Below are 15,349 nucleotides of genomic sequence, written 5' to 3'. Positions count from 1 at the left end.
CTATGTCCTCGCCTCCACCTGCCACCTGTCACTCTCTTCTCCTTCACACTGGGGGATGGGAAGAGCTGTCTGCATTTCCTGTTTGGCCCCTGCTCTCATGTACTCCCGCTTGCTGGCCTCTGACCCCGTATCTCCTAGTTGTTCATTTCCATGCACGCCTTTCCATTCTTTGTGTGACCGCTCTGATATGTCCACATCTGTCTGTCCCTGCTGCTGTCACCTCGGTTCAGGCCACCACCATCTCCACCTGCCTGCTGACAACCACCTCTCCGCTCATCTCCCCGCCTCTGATTCCACTCCCTAATGACCTGTTCTCTGCACCACACTCACTCTAAATGGCGAACCCAAACATGTGGTTCCTGTCCTTAAAATTCTGTACTATCACTCTGGTTACAACATCCCCAGTCCTTAGCTGAATCTCCAAAAGCTGGCATCCAAAGCTTTCAAGACCTTATCCCCACTTCCTCCTCCAGCCTTGAGTTTTAACTCTTCCTCTTTTTTGCATCACCCCCTAGTCATATTGAGTTTCTTTTTTTCATAACTGACTTTCTTAATTCCCCAAAGTTTGGTGCTTTCCTCTGCCTCTCGGTTCTTATATATACACTGCATCCACCAGGTCCTGCACTTCATCCTCACGCCTCCAGTATCTGTGTCACAGTTACTGGAAAGCTTCACTGTGCGTCCTCTGAGCTCCCGAGGGACCTGCACTTTCCTCCTTCTCAGCCTTCTCCACCATTACAGTTGATTGTTATGTGTCTCTGAGCTCTTTGAGGGAGAACACTGTGTCTTAATATTATCCCCAAGCCCAGCACAAGCTGAAACATTGTAGTAATAAATAAATCCACGCTGAGGGGATCAATAGATTAATCAATGGTAGTAAAACCCCAAATCACTTAAGTACATTATTTTGCAACACTTCCAGTACTAGAATCGCCCTGGGAGAAGTAAAAACTAATGCAGGATGCTCTCTCTACAATAACTGAATCAAAATATCTAAGTGGTAGGACTTGGCACCTGTCTTTTTAAAAGTTTCCCAGACAATCTAGGAATCGACAATCTCTGACTTCCGTAGTAAGCCAGAGAGTAGCCACTCTGCCCTCTGTTGGTAATGTGCTACGTTGCACCCTTCTTGCTGGGAGCTTGCTTCTCTCCAATCCCTTCTCTTTCCTTCCCCTACCTTCACCAAGTCCTTTTCCTCCCCAGACGCCATGCTGCTACTGAACGCTTTGCCCTTCCACTGGGAGATACACTAGAGCCCTAACCAGTGCTCCGCCCCTCTAAGCATTTCCCCTAACCCCATAAGATACAGAAATCCCTGACCTTTATGAAATGTCAAGCAAACCAACCTTAGCCTTGGGGTACTGAGGCAAGTAACCAAATTAAATGGGTAGGATTATGGAGCTAAACTGTGTTAACCTCTTCTCATCACCACAGGGCTTCCCAGGAGGCACTAGTAGTAACAAACCCACCTGCCAATGCAGGAGTCATAAGAGACACAGGTTCAATCCTTGGGTTAGGAATATCCCCTGGAGTAGGAAATGGCAACTCACTCCAGTATTCTTGCCTGGAAAACCCCATGGACAGAGGAGCCTGGCGGGCCACAATCCATAGGGTCACAAAGAGTTAGACACGGCTAAAGAAACAAACAGTTGGCCAACTGGAGGTGTAGAATTGGTATAGAATTTAAAGGCTCAAGAGACAGTTTTCTATGACAGTTAACCTGGGGTATCCTCTAATGCACATTAATGAAGTCTCTATGTACAGTTGGGAAGGTCCCCTGGAGGAGGAAATGGCAACCCACTCCTATTTTTGCCTAGAGAATCCCATGGACAGAGGAGCCTGCTGGACTATAGTCCATGGGGTCGCAAAAAGTCGGACACGACTGAGCGACTAATACTAATACTTAAAGTGACTTAGCATGCGTGTGGCACTCCCTCTTCACGGCATCCCAACCCCAGAGTGAAGGAAGGCGAGAGATTCTGTAGTGGAAATAAGAGGGTCCCATGTGGCCCAGGAGGAATGGGGAGAGCTGGAGCAGATGGATGAGTGGTGGGTCCTGCTTCTGTAAGACCAGCCCAGCCACTTTCCAGAGAAAGGTCTGCTTTGAGAGGGGCGAATCTGAAAAGTTTAGGGAAAAAACTGTTGCCTGGCAGCCAACCTTCAGGGAGTCACGGGAGACTTCCTGAGGTGCTGATGTCAGTAAGTATCAAGGACAAGGGGCATGGTACTCTCTAAGAACCAAAGGACGCCCACTTCAAACCCTCATCAAAAAAGGGAGTGGAAAGTTCCAAAACGATTAAGTTCACTGTGATCATAACTATGGAAAAGACTGTATGCTTGTGGAAGGAAAAGAGTAAAAATAAATTGTGTCAAGGTTGTGAACTGTGGATCATTTCCTCTTGAAACCATTCTTGAATATTGTTTCTGTGTTATCTTGTCAGTAATTAAATAAGTATATTTAAAAGAAAGGAAACCTAGGCTTGAGGATAAATACAGAAGCTTGAGCCTTGCTAGGAGGCAATTTGATATCTACAAAAGTAAAAAGACTCTCTCTATATGTTACAAGAACTGGAGTCATCCCAAGAAAGCTGAGCCCAAGTAGTGCTGGGAGAGCCATGCCATCAGAGAGACCTACCCAACACGTGCAAAGACTATAGGGTGCGTCAGCCCCAACACCCTGCACTGCCCAACTGCAGGGAAAGCAGAGGGTGGTGGCATGTTGAAAGCCCAGCTAATGTCCAGGGATGTGGCATTTCCAGGGCTTTATGATTCCAGGTGGGCAACAAGAGCATAACAAGTCCAGCTTCTCTCTGCTAACACTGTGAGGCTCCCCTGGGATCTTTTATTTGAAGGTAAAATTTGGCTACTTGGGAGGCTAGATATCATTAGGTGAAAGTGTATTTGATGGGGGCTTGATGAATGAGCAAGCTATGGTTTTTCCTGTGGTCATGTATGGATGTGAGAGTTGGACTATAAAGAAAGCTGAGCACCGAAGAACTGATGCTTTTGAACTGTGGTGTTGGAGAAGACTTTTGAGGATCCCTTGGACTGCAAGAAGATACAACCAGTTCATCCTAAAGGAATCAGTCCTGAATATTCATTGGAAGGACTGATGCTGAAGCTGAAACTCTAATATTTTGGCCACCTGCTGCGAAGAACTGACTCATTTGAAAAGACCCTGATGCTGGGAAAGATTGAAGGCAGGAGGAGAAGGGGATGACAGAGGATGAGATGGTTGGATGGCATCACCAACTCAAGGAGTTGGTGACAGACAGGGAGGCCTGGTGTGCTTCCATCCATGGGGTTGCAAAGAGTCGGACATGACTGAGTGACTGAACTGACGAATGAGCAGAGAACATTCAGAAAAGAGGGAACTCTTATACGAGCATTTACAACTCATGAGTTTCTTTCTAGAGCATCCTTGTGACTTAGGAAACCTCGTTGATTCACTTCTTGAATGTTTTAGAAAGTAGGTTAAACGTCTTTTTCCCCTCATCCTATATTTGCTGTGTAAAAGGGGACTGTGGGAGCTCCCCAGAAGATGCTGAACGAGACCAGACTTGGGGGTCTGTGCTGGATACGGACCCCAGCCCCTCCAGCACGAGGCTTGCATGTTCAACAACTTCACCACGTGTGACAGAGCCTTCTTCACTGGTAAATACAGACCCTCCAGACATTTTAGGTATCAAAACTGAGAATGGACATTTGCTGGGCTGAGGCCTTATGAAATGGCAGAAATGGTCAGGGGCCTCCAGCAGCACAGAAGGATGGAATTCTAAGAGAAGCAACCTAAGGACAGGGAAGGGTGCCCCTGAAAGGGTCTCATCAACATCTGAACTTACCATCGTCTTTTTCACATATACTTCTTGACCTCGGGATAATCCAAAATCGGCTATCTTGGCTACGTAGTTTTCACCAACTAAAATGTTCCTGGCAGCTAGGTCCCTGTGAATAAACTGAAATTAAAAAAAAAAAAAAAAGTCATATTTTCAGCATCATATTTGCTTTTTCACTTCATTTTGTTTGCACAAAGAGCAGGAGCTTTGGGAAATCTAGACGACAGTATGAAAAAGTGTTTTTAAAAAGCTACCAGAATCCAGTTTCCTTTAGTTCCTCTTCTAAATGCTCAGTGAGTGGATTCTGCCAAACGACCCACAGGTCTTTGGAGGAGCATTTCAGGAGGAAGCACCAGATCATGCAATATTCCAATGACCATGAAAGGCCTCTGCTTTGTGTGTTATGTGGAGTTACTTGAAGCTAATACTAGTGAAAGCACCTCATCCAAATACATATGATGAGATTCACTAGATAAACACACCATTAGCATGGAACATGAACTTCTATATAACGAGATAGAATATTAACAAACAGAATAAAATTAGGGAGAGTTTGAGAAGGAATTAAGGAAGAGAGGTGAACTGGGAAAAAAAAAATCTAAACTGATATCAGAGAAAATTTTGGAAGAAAGATGCTCAAAGCAAGGTTCCCAGAACAAACCTGTTTTTGGCTCAGGTAGTCCATACCCCGGGCCACATCTGCTGCAAAATGGAGAAGCTGCTGGGAGGACAGTGTGGAGGCAGTGCTGTTGGCGATGGCAAACGCGGGGTCCGTCTCTAGCACTCGGCTCTTTCGCAGGAAGTCCAGGAGGTTGCCATGGGGGGCGTACTCAATGGCCAGGTACAGGTAGCCTGTGGGGCAAGGGAGGAAGCATCAGTCTATCAGTAGCCCTAAACCCCGGTGAGATTTCTGAGATGTGCTTTGGTCCTCGGGGACTGCTTATAAAATTCCATTTTGTCTGAAAATAACACATCTAGTGGTACCGATATGGGTAATGCTGGGGACAGGAGGAGAACAAGTGACATCATTCCTGCAAAAGGGGGCCATGCCTGCACTCAGGCTTCCCCTCTCCACTCCTACCGAACAGCAGGCTCCCTGAGTGCTTCACCCACTGGGGAACACGGGTAGAATGAAACCAAAGCATCTGCTCCAGATGACCGAGGAGAGCTAGTCCACAGCACCTTTTAGTTTTTATTCTGTATTGACTGAGAACCTAATATGAGCCAGACATGTTATTCCAGTATGAATCCAGCTTCTCCTGGGGTTATTTTTTTAAAACAAACAAATGATTAAATACCCAAAGCAGAAGGACCCAGACTAGGAAACTTTCTCTCTCTCCTGACTTCTGCTCCTTCCTAAAATCCAGACTAAGTCATTAGATTGTTGAGTGCATCACTGGTCAGCAAAATCTAGTGTCAGGGATTGCAATTTTGCTTACAGAAACCAGAAATGTCAACCTTTTAGGAAAAAAATAAAATTTTTCCTAGAGGAAAGTATGGTTCATTGTCTTAGTTTTATTCTAAATAGTTTCCTCCCTTTTCTTTTTTGAATGAGATGAAATCTGCTTTGATAACAATTATTCATCTTTGGAGCCAATGAAAGTATAGTGCTCTCTTTTACTATTTTTTAAAAGTGAATTATTTGGTATATACTTCTTATGTCAAATGAATTTAAACTTCAAAGATATCCTAAGAAAGTGAGGATTCTCAAAAAGAAAAAAAAAAGCAAGCTTCTAGCACTGAATCCTGCTGTACTATAAGGAAAGATATACCTCAATTCTGGTATGAAGGTATTTTCTCACTTTACTGAACAATCAACCAACTATGTGACAATAGAGGAAACTTTTAAAAGACATATATTCTGTCACTCTAAGTTTTTTTTTTTTTTAAACATTCATTTACTGCTGTCCCATGCTGATTACTGTTCTCAGGAAATTGCTCAAAAATAAGTGTCATTACTTCATTATTTAACCTAAGAGACATTATCTGGCTTTTAGAATTACACCCTTATTGGATCACAGAATGATATATTGTTTGAAGTATCAGTATTTTTAGTTTAATAAATTGAGGAAAAGGAAGTAGTCTCTTTTCCATTGTTGGTATTTGTGCTGCAAAGTCAACAAGAGGTTGTAAAGTTTGCAAATAATTACCATGTGGAGCTTTTGCGTTGGAGTAAATTTTTCCATGAGAAATTAAGAGTAAGCATGGATTTAGAGCTGCAAATCCAGGTAGCATGCAGAGGTAAATCCATAGGTTTCTTATTACCTACTCATTCACAGCTAACTCCACACATTACAATAGGAAATACTCAATAAACATTTGAATTAATAATATAATTTGAACTTAAGGGTATGTGTGACATAGGATAGTTGTAAAGAAAGCTTCAATGTAATTGTACAGGGAATTGTTTTGGATAAAAACAAAGTACTATTAGATATAGGCTTATTATTATTTGTTTAACCTAAGTATCACCAGTCCTTTCCCATTACAGTAGATGATTGGCATTCACAGATTTAACATTTGGAGTATTGGTTACTTGGGTTTGGAGGGAGAATGAAAAGTCAACTAAGAAGAACCAACATACTTCACTTTTCCTGGTACAGAGTGCAGCCTCCATCCACCTAGTAGTGACTGAGAAAACCTCTGGATTAGCAAAGATGGGAGCATGTAGGAGCTGTGGGTATCTTTGGGCATTACTAATTGAACTGTATCAGAAGCCAAAAGACTCACCCTTGGGACCCACCTTCAAAAACATTCCACATCTCAGCACAGTCTATTCATGGGGCCAGACATTCAGACTGAAATTGCAACTTAAAAAGTAGGTAGCAATCTTAGATGACTTATCTTTCCTAACTTCAATATGGAATGTGCCTGATTTTCTTTCTTATTTTAAAAAAATCTGGCAGGAGAAACAGGAAAAGAGCATCTTACCACGATGTTCACACGCTCCCAAGAGATTGATGATGTTTGGGTGGTGTCCAAGTTTACAAAGAACCTCCAGTTCCCCAGCAAAGTCCCTGTGGTCATCTTTGGAAGCGTATTCTGGGAAGAAAGTCAAGAGTCGTGACCCCTTTCTGTGATGCCTCATCAGAAACAACTGTACCCCCTGATCCCCATCACCTTCAAGTACACTCAGCTGTCACTGGGTCTGGAAAACGTTAGCGAAATCGAAGAGGTGGCTCTATCACAGGGGCTTGGCTGTCCACATTTTGGGCCAATGCTTCTTGTGGTTGGGGGCTGTCCTGTGGCAAGGAGGATGTTTAGCTGCCCCCCTGACCTGACCCACTAGTTACCAGGAGCCCAACCAAAAATGTACCCACATCACCAAGTGTCCCCCCTGGAAACCAAATCACCTCTGTTTGAGAACCACTGCTGAAGCCCTCAGATATCCAGAGAAATGGTCTGGTTGAGATGGAGCTGTGTCCATTCTCAGACCCTGGCTTTCCAGAGACAAATACGCCAAGGAACAACACCAAAATTTTAGTGAAACATTGCCAGTAGTGAACACATCTTACTTTATTATAATAATTTTACTTTGCTTTTTACATAAACCAGAATAGAATACTGTGCTCAGTTGTGTTCAACTCTTTGCAACGCCATGGACTATAACCCACCAGGCTTCTGTGTCCATGGGATTTTCCAGGCAAGAATACTGGAGTGGGTTGCCATTTCCTTCTCCAGGGGATCTTGCTGATGAAGGGATCAAACCTAGGTCTCCTGCATTTCAGGTGGATTCTTTACCAACTGAGTCACCAGGGAAGCCCACATAAGCCAGACTTGCTGAAAAAATTTAAATTTCAATGACACTTTTAAAGAAGTTGCTTCGTAGTCAGGAAACAGTTGCGTTTCTTTCTGTTCCTGTCATTCTGTCTCTCCATAAGCACTTTGATCAGAGGCAGAATCACCAGTCAGGCTGAAGAGAAAACTCTTTGGCTGATGTGCAACTGGTTGGTCAGCCTTGAGTTGGTGACAGTATGCTATGATTGCTTTTTGAAGAAATAACATTGGGGGAAAGAGTGATAGAGAGCTGGTAGCCATGTGCATGCCTGACCATGCTTGAAAATTATGGGAAGGTTTCATATGGGCTAAGGGGACCCATGAGGCTGACAAGTAACAATTCCAAGTCTAGTACCCTGTTTATACCACAGGAGCCTAAGGGTCAATGCCTCAGGAACATTTTAGAAGCAAAGCTCCTTGTAATAGGTTGTTGGTTCACATCAGTAAGTGCCCTCTTAGCATACATGACTTTTCCTGCAAAACTTTCTGCCCTGGTGCGCTGTTAAGTTATTCTACCTCTTTACATGGACATGAGATGGACAATCAGCTCAGGTCAGATCCCAATCAGCATAGAAACTGATGCTACAAAGTTCTACACCCTCTCCTCTCACCGTTTTTACTGCTTCCTAAAACTCCTGTGACTAAAGTTGGAAAAGGAAAAGGAATTTCTGGATTCTAGTAGGGTTTGTCTGGGTGTGTGTCTGTGTGTGTGTTTTGAAACATTACTGTCTCTGAGCATAAATAATACTGTGTTTATTTTGTTTTGTTCATTTCCTGACATGTGTTTTCTAGCAATGCAGAAAGCAGTGATGGCTTAATAAGATTTAGGGTTAATTGTCATCTTAGGCTTAATGTTGCAGTCAAGAAGAAGGAAAACCCATCAGCAGCCTTAGCAAGTCCTTATTATGGAGCTGCCCAATAAAAGCGGCAATTACATTGCCGGCTCTAATACATCACTTGCCAAGCCTGTGTGCTGTAAAAACAACAGTGCAGCTTCAGAATCAAGTCATCTGTAAACTGCCATTTCACACGCAACAGAAGACAGCTAGTACTGCCAGGGGACAAGTCAATCTGCTTTCTCGGAAGATCTTATTCAATGAGGGCGCCCTAAGCAGTCTTGAACACAACTGGAAAAGATCTAGTTTTGTGACTATAGATCAATGGTTTCTAAGCCTGAGTGTATAGAAGAGCCCCTGAGCAAGTTTAGGGACCCCAATTTTTCCCTGCATCACCCCCAGAAATTTGAATAGATTAGAACCGCAAGGAGGAAAAACTCAAGTAGATGCATTTCTAACTATTTCCAGGAAAGCTGATGTAGATAATGCACGAAGATAGTGATTTGCCAAGCGTGGTCTCCAAATTCTGAGACTCAGCATCCCATGGGAACTAATTAGAAATGCAAGCCCTCTGGCCCTGGGCCAGATTTGCTTAATCAGAAACCATAGGGTGGAGCTGAAGAGTCTGTTTTTTAACAAGTCTCCCAGGCGATTTGGACGCGTGATCAATGCTGAGAACCACTGCATTAAGAGAAACAGTAACGCTTCTTGAAAGTCAGCAGGGTGTGGCAGAGAGTCTGTGTTCTCACATCCCAGTGAATCCAGACAGTGGCGTCTAAACAGCTCATGCCTTCAAGTTTACATCCTGACCCTCAAAGGAAATATCACCTTCAGCTGCACAGGACAGCTCCATCTAACATCATGCCAATGTTTTGTTTAAAAGAATATGAGACCTTAGAGGAAAGATTCAACAGGAAGTCAAACTGTCCCCCCACCCTAGTAAAATGCTGACTTGATGGGGGCATGCACTGACCTTTCATCCTCTTGATGGCAGCGTCCATCCGTAACCCATCCTTCTTGATGCGAGCCTTAAGAACCTGGCCAAAATTACCCTCCCCAATCACATCTTGAAATTTGATGTCATTCCAGTCAAGCACTGGATAAATGGTAGGATCTGGGTTGTTTTTGGCCTTCCTGTTCAGGGCAAGAGTTCCTGAGTTGAACTGCACAGCTGGTTCTTCCCTCTACAAAAATAATGGTTTTGTGTCAGGATTTTTCATAATTTTTAAGGTATATAATACCTTCTGGTTTGTACCCACACTAGGTGAAAAAAAGAAACAGTATACCCAATTCTAGAATGAAGATGGAAATAGGGTTCATCTAATAGGTATCCCATGGACGGAGGAGCCTGGTAGGCTGCAGTCCATGGGGTCGCTAAGAGTTGGGCACGACTGAGAGACTTCACTTTCACTTTTCACTTTCATGCATTGGAGAAGGAAATGGCAACCCACTCCAGTGTTCTTGCCTGGAGAATCCCAGGGACGGGGCAGCCTGGTGGGCTGCCGTCTGTGGGGTCATGCAGAGTCGGACACGACTGAGGTGACTTAGCAGCAGCAGCAATAGGCCCACTTGGATGAAGTGGCAGCCAAAAGAGTTGCATGCCTATGATCCTAGGCCTCAGTGGGAAAGCATGCTACAATCGATTAGTTATGCCTGCAGGGATGAGGGAGGGGAGGATAATAGCATGTATGTCACAACACACACTTGAGTTACTCACACTTGAGGGTCTACCCTGCTGTGAAATGAGCAGCTATTCAGTTCTGGTTTGGTAAAGAACTCAGAGATCTATTTGGAGAAGTCACAGGACATGCCTCTGTGAGAGCTTTTTTCCTAGCTTCATCTTGGTCTCCTTGGCTCTTACTCACTCTCTCCCACTTGTCTTAAAGCTCAGAATCTCTCAAGCCCAAGATAGTGTCTCCTTTTCTCCTGAGTTTCAGTGACTGCTGGCAGTATCAGGACAAAGCATCCGTACCATGATGAGCTCCAGCACTGTCTAACCCCCTGCTGGACCTTCCTCTCTAGTGACAGCCTGAAGGGCATCTCAGGGACTCGTATCAGGAAGATTTACCTCATTTGGAATACGTAACTGTATTCAGTGCTTCATATATAGAATCAGTAAAGTTGGGTACAGATTAATTTTACAGAGCTCGAAATCACAGAGAAATGTTCAGGCTATACTATCTCAAGGATTCAAACGGGGTGCCTGTCAGTAAAGTACGACTTTGTAAACCCTTGCAACTGGTCAAAATTACTAAATGAAAGAAAAAAGTAGTGCCGAGTGCCATGAACTCTGACTGCAGACTGAAGGGTACACAGGGATGGCGATCCACATGTAGATATAATTCATATATATATGGGGGATACTATTAGAAGTACAAAATGGAAACTGGAAATTAAAAAAAAAGTGAAGAAAATTGATCTAGTATCAATATTCATGACTTATCACTCTGAGGTACGGTTCCCCTCATGCCCTTCAACTGACAATAATGGTCAGTTGTTTATATTGCAAGATTACTCTCACTGGTGACTTATCACTAGGATGACTCTATTCTCTTTTTGATGGGGCAGTAATCCTGCTTTAGGCTTAGTTTTCTGCTTAATTATTAAGAGTAACCTTTTCACTCTCAGAATTGTTCTGAATTGGACAAGAACTTATATAGTCATGCTAGTTATCTCCCATTTCATAATGGAAGACAAAAGATGAAACTTGCCTAAGGGAAATACTTCCTTTACAAGTAAATTTTCTGACCCATATCTTTAAAATACTGCTTGGAAGATGAGACACTACCACATTTTGGAAGGCTTGGGCCATTCTCCTTTGGACGTTTGCCCTCTTCAGCTGCAGCATGATCAGAAAGGCCAACAGCACCGTCAGGCAGGTCATTCCCGCTGAGCCGAGGATGGCGATGAGCAGCATCTTCCTGCCTCCGAGGTCTGCGGGTGCTGAGCAGAAGGCAGGAGAAGCAGCAGGTTAGTCTAGATGGGGAGATAGGCCACGACCATTTGCAGAAGTCACAGTGTAATGTGAACATCATGGCAGCCTGAGTCCTGCCACCTAATTGCTAGGTGACCTAGTGCTACTCCGTTATTGTCTGGAACTCACTGGAGGCAAGTCTGACTCACAGGCTGTTAAAAGTTCAAAGGAATGTGCAAAAGGGCTTTTTACAAGTCAACATGCTAATCACCAAAGCTGCTAAGTGCCAAAGAATTGATGCTTTTGAACTGTGGTGTTGGAGAAGACTCTTGAGAGTCCCTTGGACTGCAAGGAGATCCAACCTGTCGATCCTAAAGGAAATCAGTCCTGAATATTCATTGGAAGGACTGATGCTGAAGCTGAAACTCCAATACTTTGGCCACCAGATGTGAAGAATTGACTCATTGGAAAAGACCCTGATGCTGGGAAAGATTGAGGAGGAGAAGGGGATGACAGAGGATGAGATGGTTGGATGGCATCACCGACTTGCTGGATGTGAGTTTGACCAAGCTCCAGGAGTTGGTGATGGACAGGGAGGCCTGGCGTGTTGCAGTCCACAGAGTCACAAAGAGTTGGACACAACTGAGTAACTGAACTGAACTGATGCTAATCAATAATTGTTGCCCTTTGTTCAACTTTCACTTCCAAGTACAGGCCCAAGCAGATGAATATTATCTCATAATAGTGAGACTGACTAACTATATCTATCACTTTGGGAAAGTAACTAAACTTCCCTGAACAATAATTTCCCCACCTAGAAAATCTTGCAAGCTCTATGACGCTAAGAGCACAGACTCTGTAAGATATTTTGATTTGGGTTTTTCTTTGGGTTCTTTTAAAGAGCTGAAAACAACCTGAGGATACCAATGGGAGAAGCAAAGAAGGAAGGAAAGAATAGAGAAAAGAGAAAAACTATTGAATTTAGGGCTCAGGTCAAAATGGACTATTAAAGACTATGGTTTAACTCTTCCACTTCTTTCCCTTGCTTAAATTAAAATACAATTAAATTCAATGTATTTTTATGAAAAGCAGCATGTACAGCATGATCTCATCCAACAATTATTCTTTTGATTAGCTATCTTTCCCACTATCTCCACACATGTGTGCATAAAGAGATGTCTGAAATGGGATGGTGAGGGGTTTTTAGTTTTGTTACATCTTGTTTTTAAATTTTTCTCTTTGTATTTTATTTGTAGCTTGGATTTAGGGCCTGCATGTGTTCTATGAAAACACAAGTAATTATAGAAATGATGCATTTAGTAAGATTGTCATCTGAAAACTACGATTCTCTGTAATTTACAGACTCAACATTCCTTGGATATTTCAAACATATTCCAAAGAATCAGCACTGAAAACAGAGCTTGTTGGATTTTATTTCTTAAGCCCTAGGTAGCCCTCAAAAGAACCAAGAAGTTTTTAGTGCTATGATACTCTCTGTAAAAATAGGCTGGTCTGAATTATAAATTTGCAAAAATCACCAATTCCTTCTCAAGTCCCTCTAGCTACATTCCCTTGAACAAGCTGTACAGTGCAGAGGGTGAGGACATGCAATTTCAGACTAACCTCAAAGGGAAGTCTCCCAGAATCTTCAACCCTTCCCACCTGTGGTGTCCTTGTTCACTAATTACATTCAACAGGTTTTACCAGCCACAAACACTGGAGAGGATTAAGAGGTACAGCCTTCCAGTTATGAAATAAAGAAGCCACAGGGATATAATATACAGCATATAGAATATGGCTAATAATACTGTAATAACTTTGTTTGGAGACAGATAATTACTAGCCTTGCTGTGGTGATCATTCATAATATATGCAAATGTCAAATCACTACATAGTGCCCTCAAAACTAACATAATATTGCACATCAACTGTATTTCAATTTAAAAAAAGCACAAACACTGGCCTCCTGTGCTTGGCACTGAAGGATCTCTGTCTCAAAGAGCTTATTCTCTCTGAGGTAGGGGTTAGTGATGGACATAGAGCCATCCTAACCTGGATCTAAAAAGTAAAAGACAAGTCAGAATAGCATAGCATCACCCAAGTTAAAAGAAGAGTTCATTTTGAGAAAGAATGGAGTGTGGTTCCTGGAGCCTCCCATTGAACCACTGCACAGGCCTTCCTCCACTAAGCTGGGTCCTTAGTCTTCTTTTTCCACAGAATCACATTCAGATTCCTCAGACTCTCAACTGCTAGATGGGGACTGCTGATGGGCTAAGTTCCTTTAAGGCTTAATAATAGAAAATGGATCAACAGGGTATCCCTCCAAGGCGCATTTTCATCTTAAGGACCTCTTTAGAGATGGTGATGCCTATTAAGGACAAGCCTATTGTATCACAAGATGTGAATATGGAGTAAATATCTTAAAACAGTGGGGCTTTTCTGGTACTCCCCAGAAATAATAATATGCAAATACCTGTCTACTCTACCAACCTTGAGATTCAGAAAGAGTCGTCAGTTCATGAGAAGAAGTTGGATTGCTTGAGCCTATATTGTTCTCTGCAAAGATGTCCACCTGGTAAACTGTTTGGGGCTCAAGGCCCTTGAGCTGATACTGGGTGATGGTGGCATTCTTGATCTTCACATCAATGTGCTGGTCTTCATTCTTGCCCTGAACCTTGTAACGGATGATAATAGCAGAAATAGAATAGCCATCCAGGATTGTCCAAGAGATCACAGCCGAAGAGTCTGTGATGTTGAAAATCTTGATGTTTTCTGGTTGAGGAGGGACAACTAGAAATTAAAAAAACAAAAACATGTTTTTCTTACGATGCATTACCATCTCTTTGACTATTATGCTTTTAAGAGAGAATGAATGTCAGCCCATAAACCATGAATGGCTACTCAATGTTATCTCTGATGGTAACTCCAGTCAGTTTGTGGTGGACTCAACACAGACTTGACAACATGGCCACATATGGGAAACTGGCAACACACAAATCACATATTTGCCATCCTTACACTGAATTAAGACCCCGGAAATTGTTACTCCACAAACTGCTATTCTACTCTTCTTGATGCTGAGGAAAACAAAGATTATGAGAGCTGACATTTACATAGGCCCTTTCAGTATTGTAACTCATTGACTCCACATAACAATCTTACTGTTAGTATTGAGGCCTGGAGACAATAAGTGACTTGGCCACGGTCACACAGCTTTTAAGAAATAGATTCAAGTAGAAGAAATAAGGATTCCTATTAGTTTGCAGTTAGCCACCAGCCCATAGGAACTATCCTTGTTAAGCACTTGTTAGAAAATATGTTAAGCACTTAGTAGACATATACCAAAAGCAAGATGAAGCGTATGCATGCATCTGCACACTTATAGGTATACTTAATGTATTAAAATTATACAATATTGAATGGAAAGATATATAACAAACATAATCTTGGCTTAACAAACAGAATTTTGGTTGTCTCTGGGGAGACAGGGAGAGAATTAGAGTAGGGATGATGATCAAAGAGGATTTTGATATATCTGTATTGTGGAATTACTTTCACAAAAAAGGCTGAAAGCAAAGATGGCAAGATGTTAACAGTTGTTAATTCTGGGTTGTAGAAATGTAGATTTTTATGTATTATTCTCTGTACCGGCCTATAACTTCTGTCACAGAACTTTTTTAAAGATGAAGAAGACATGCCTAAACACTGACAAAATGGTTGAGACTTCCACATTTTATTGATACAAGAAGAGACTGGTTGGAGAAACCCAGAGCCAGTTTGTACACCTGTTACTGGGGAAGTGGAGGCTCAGCTACAGAAGAGAAACTCAGACTCTGGCAGTTGACAAGAGACCACAGGATCCCAGTGTTAGTGATAGTTGGTGTGACCCAGAAACACCTGGTCTTTCCAAGGACTCTGAAATGCACAGACAGTTCTATGGCAGGGAATCAAATAGAACTTTCTGGTTCCTGATGAAAAAGCTTTCA

At 42.6% G+C, this 15,349-nt stretch overlaps 1 protein-coding gene across 2 annotated transcripts in view; it reads right to left on the bottom strand.

Moving 5' to 3' along the window:
* The window catches only part of TEK (TEK receptor tyrosine kinase), a 104,535-nt gene that overhangs the window by 7,521 nt on the left and 81,665 nt on the right, over positions 1–15,349 (bottom strand). The window contains exons 13-18 of one of the 2 annotated variants that reach the window (XM_005904802.2): positions 13,854–14,153; positions 11,241–11,392; positions 9,423–9,633; positions 6,768–6,878; positions 4,498–4,688; positions 3,843–3,956 (exon numbers count right to left, since the gene is read on the bottom strand). In XM_005904802.2, the coding sequence (XP_005904864.1) occupies positions 3,843–3,956; positions 4,498–4,688; positions 6,768–6,878; positions 9,423–9,633; positions 11,241–11,392; positions 13,854–14,153 (1,079 nt within the window). Of the gene's footprint in view, positions 1–3,842; positions 3,957–4,497; positions 4,689–6,767; positions 6,879–9,422; positions 9,634–11,237; positions 11,393–13,853; positions 14,154–15,349 lie in introns of both variants that reach the window. The other variant, XM_005904801.3, reaches the window with a different exon arrangement.

The sequence above is a fragment of the Bos mutus genome, chromosome 8, assembly GCF_027580195.1.
Source record: "Bos mutus isolate GX-2022 chromosome 8, NWIPB_WYAK_1.1, whole genome shotgun sequence".
Lineage (NCBI taxonomy): Eukaryota > Metazoa > Chordata > Mammalia > Artiodactyla > Bovidae > Bos > Bos mutus.
This window is presented reverse-complemented; position numbering and strand designations above follow the sequence as displayed.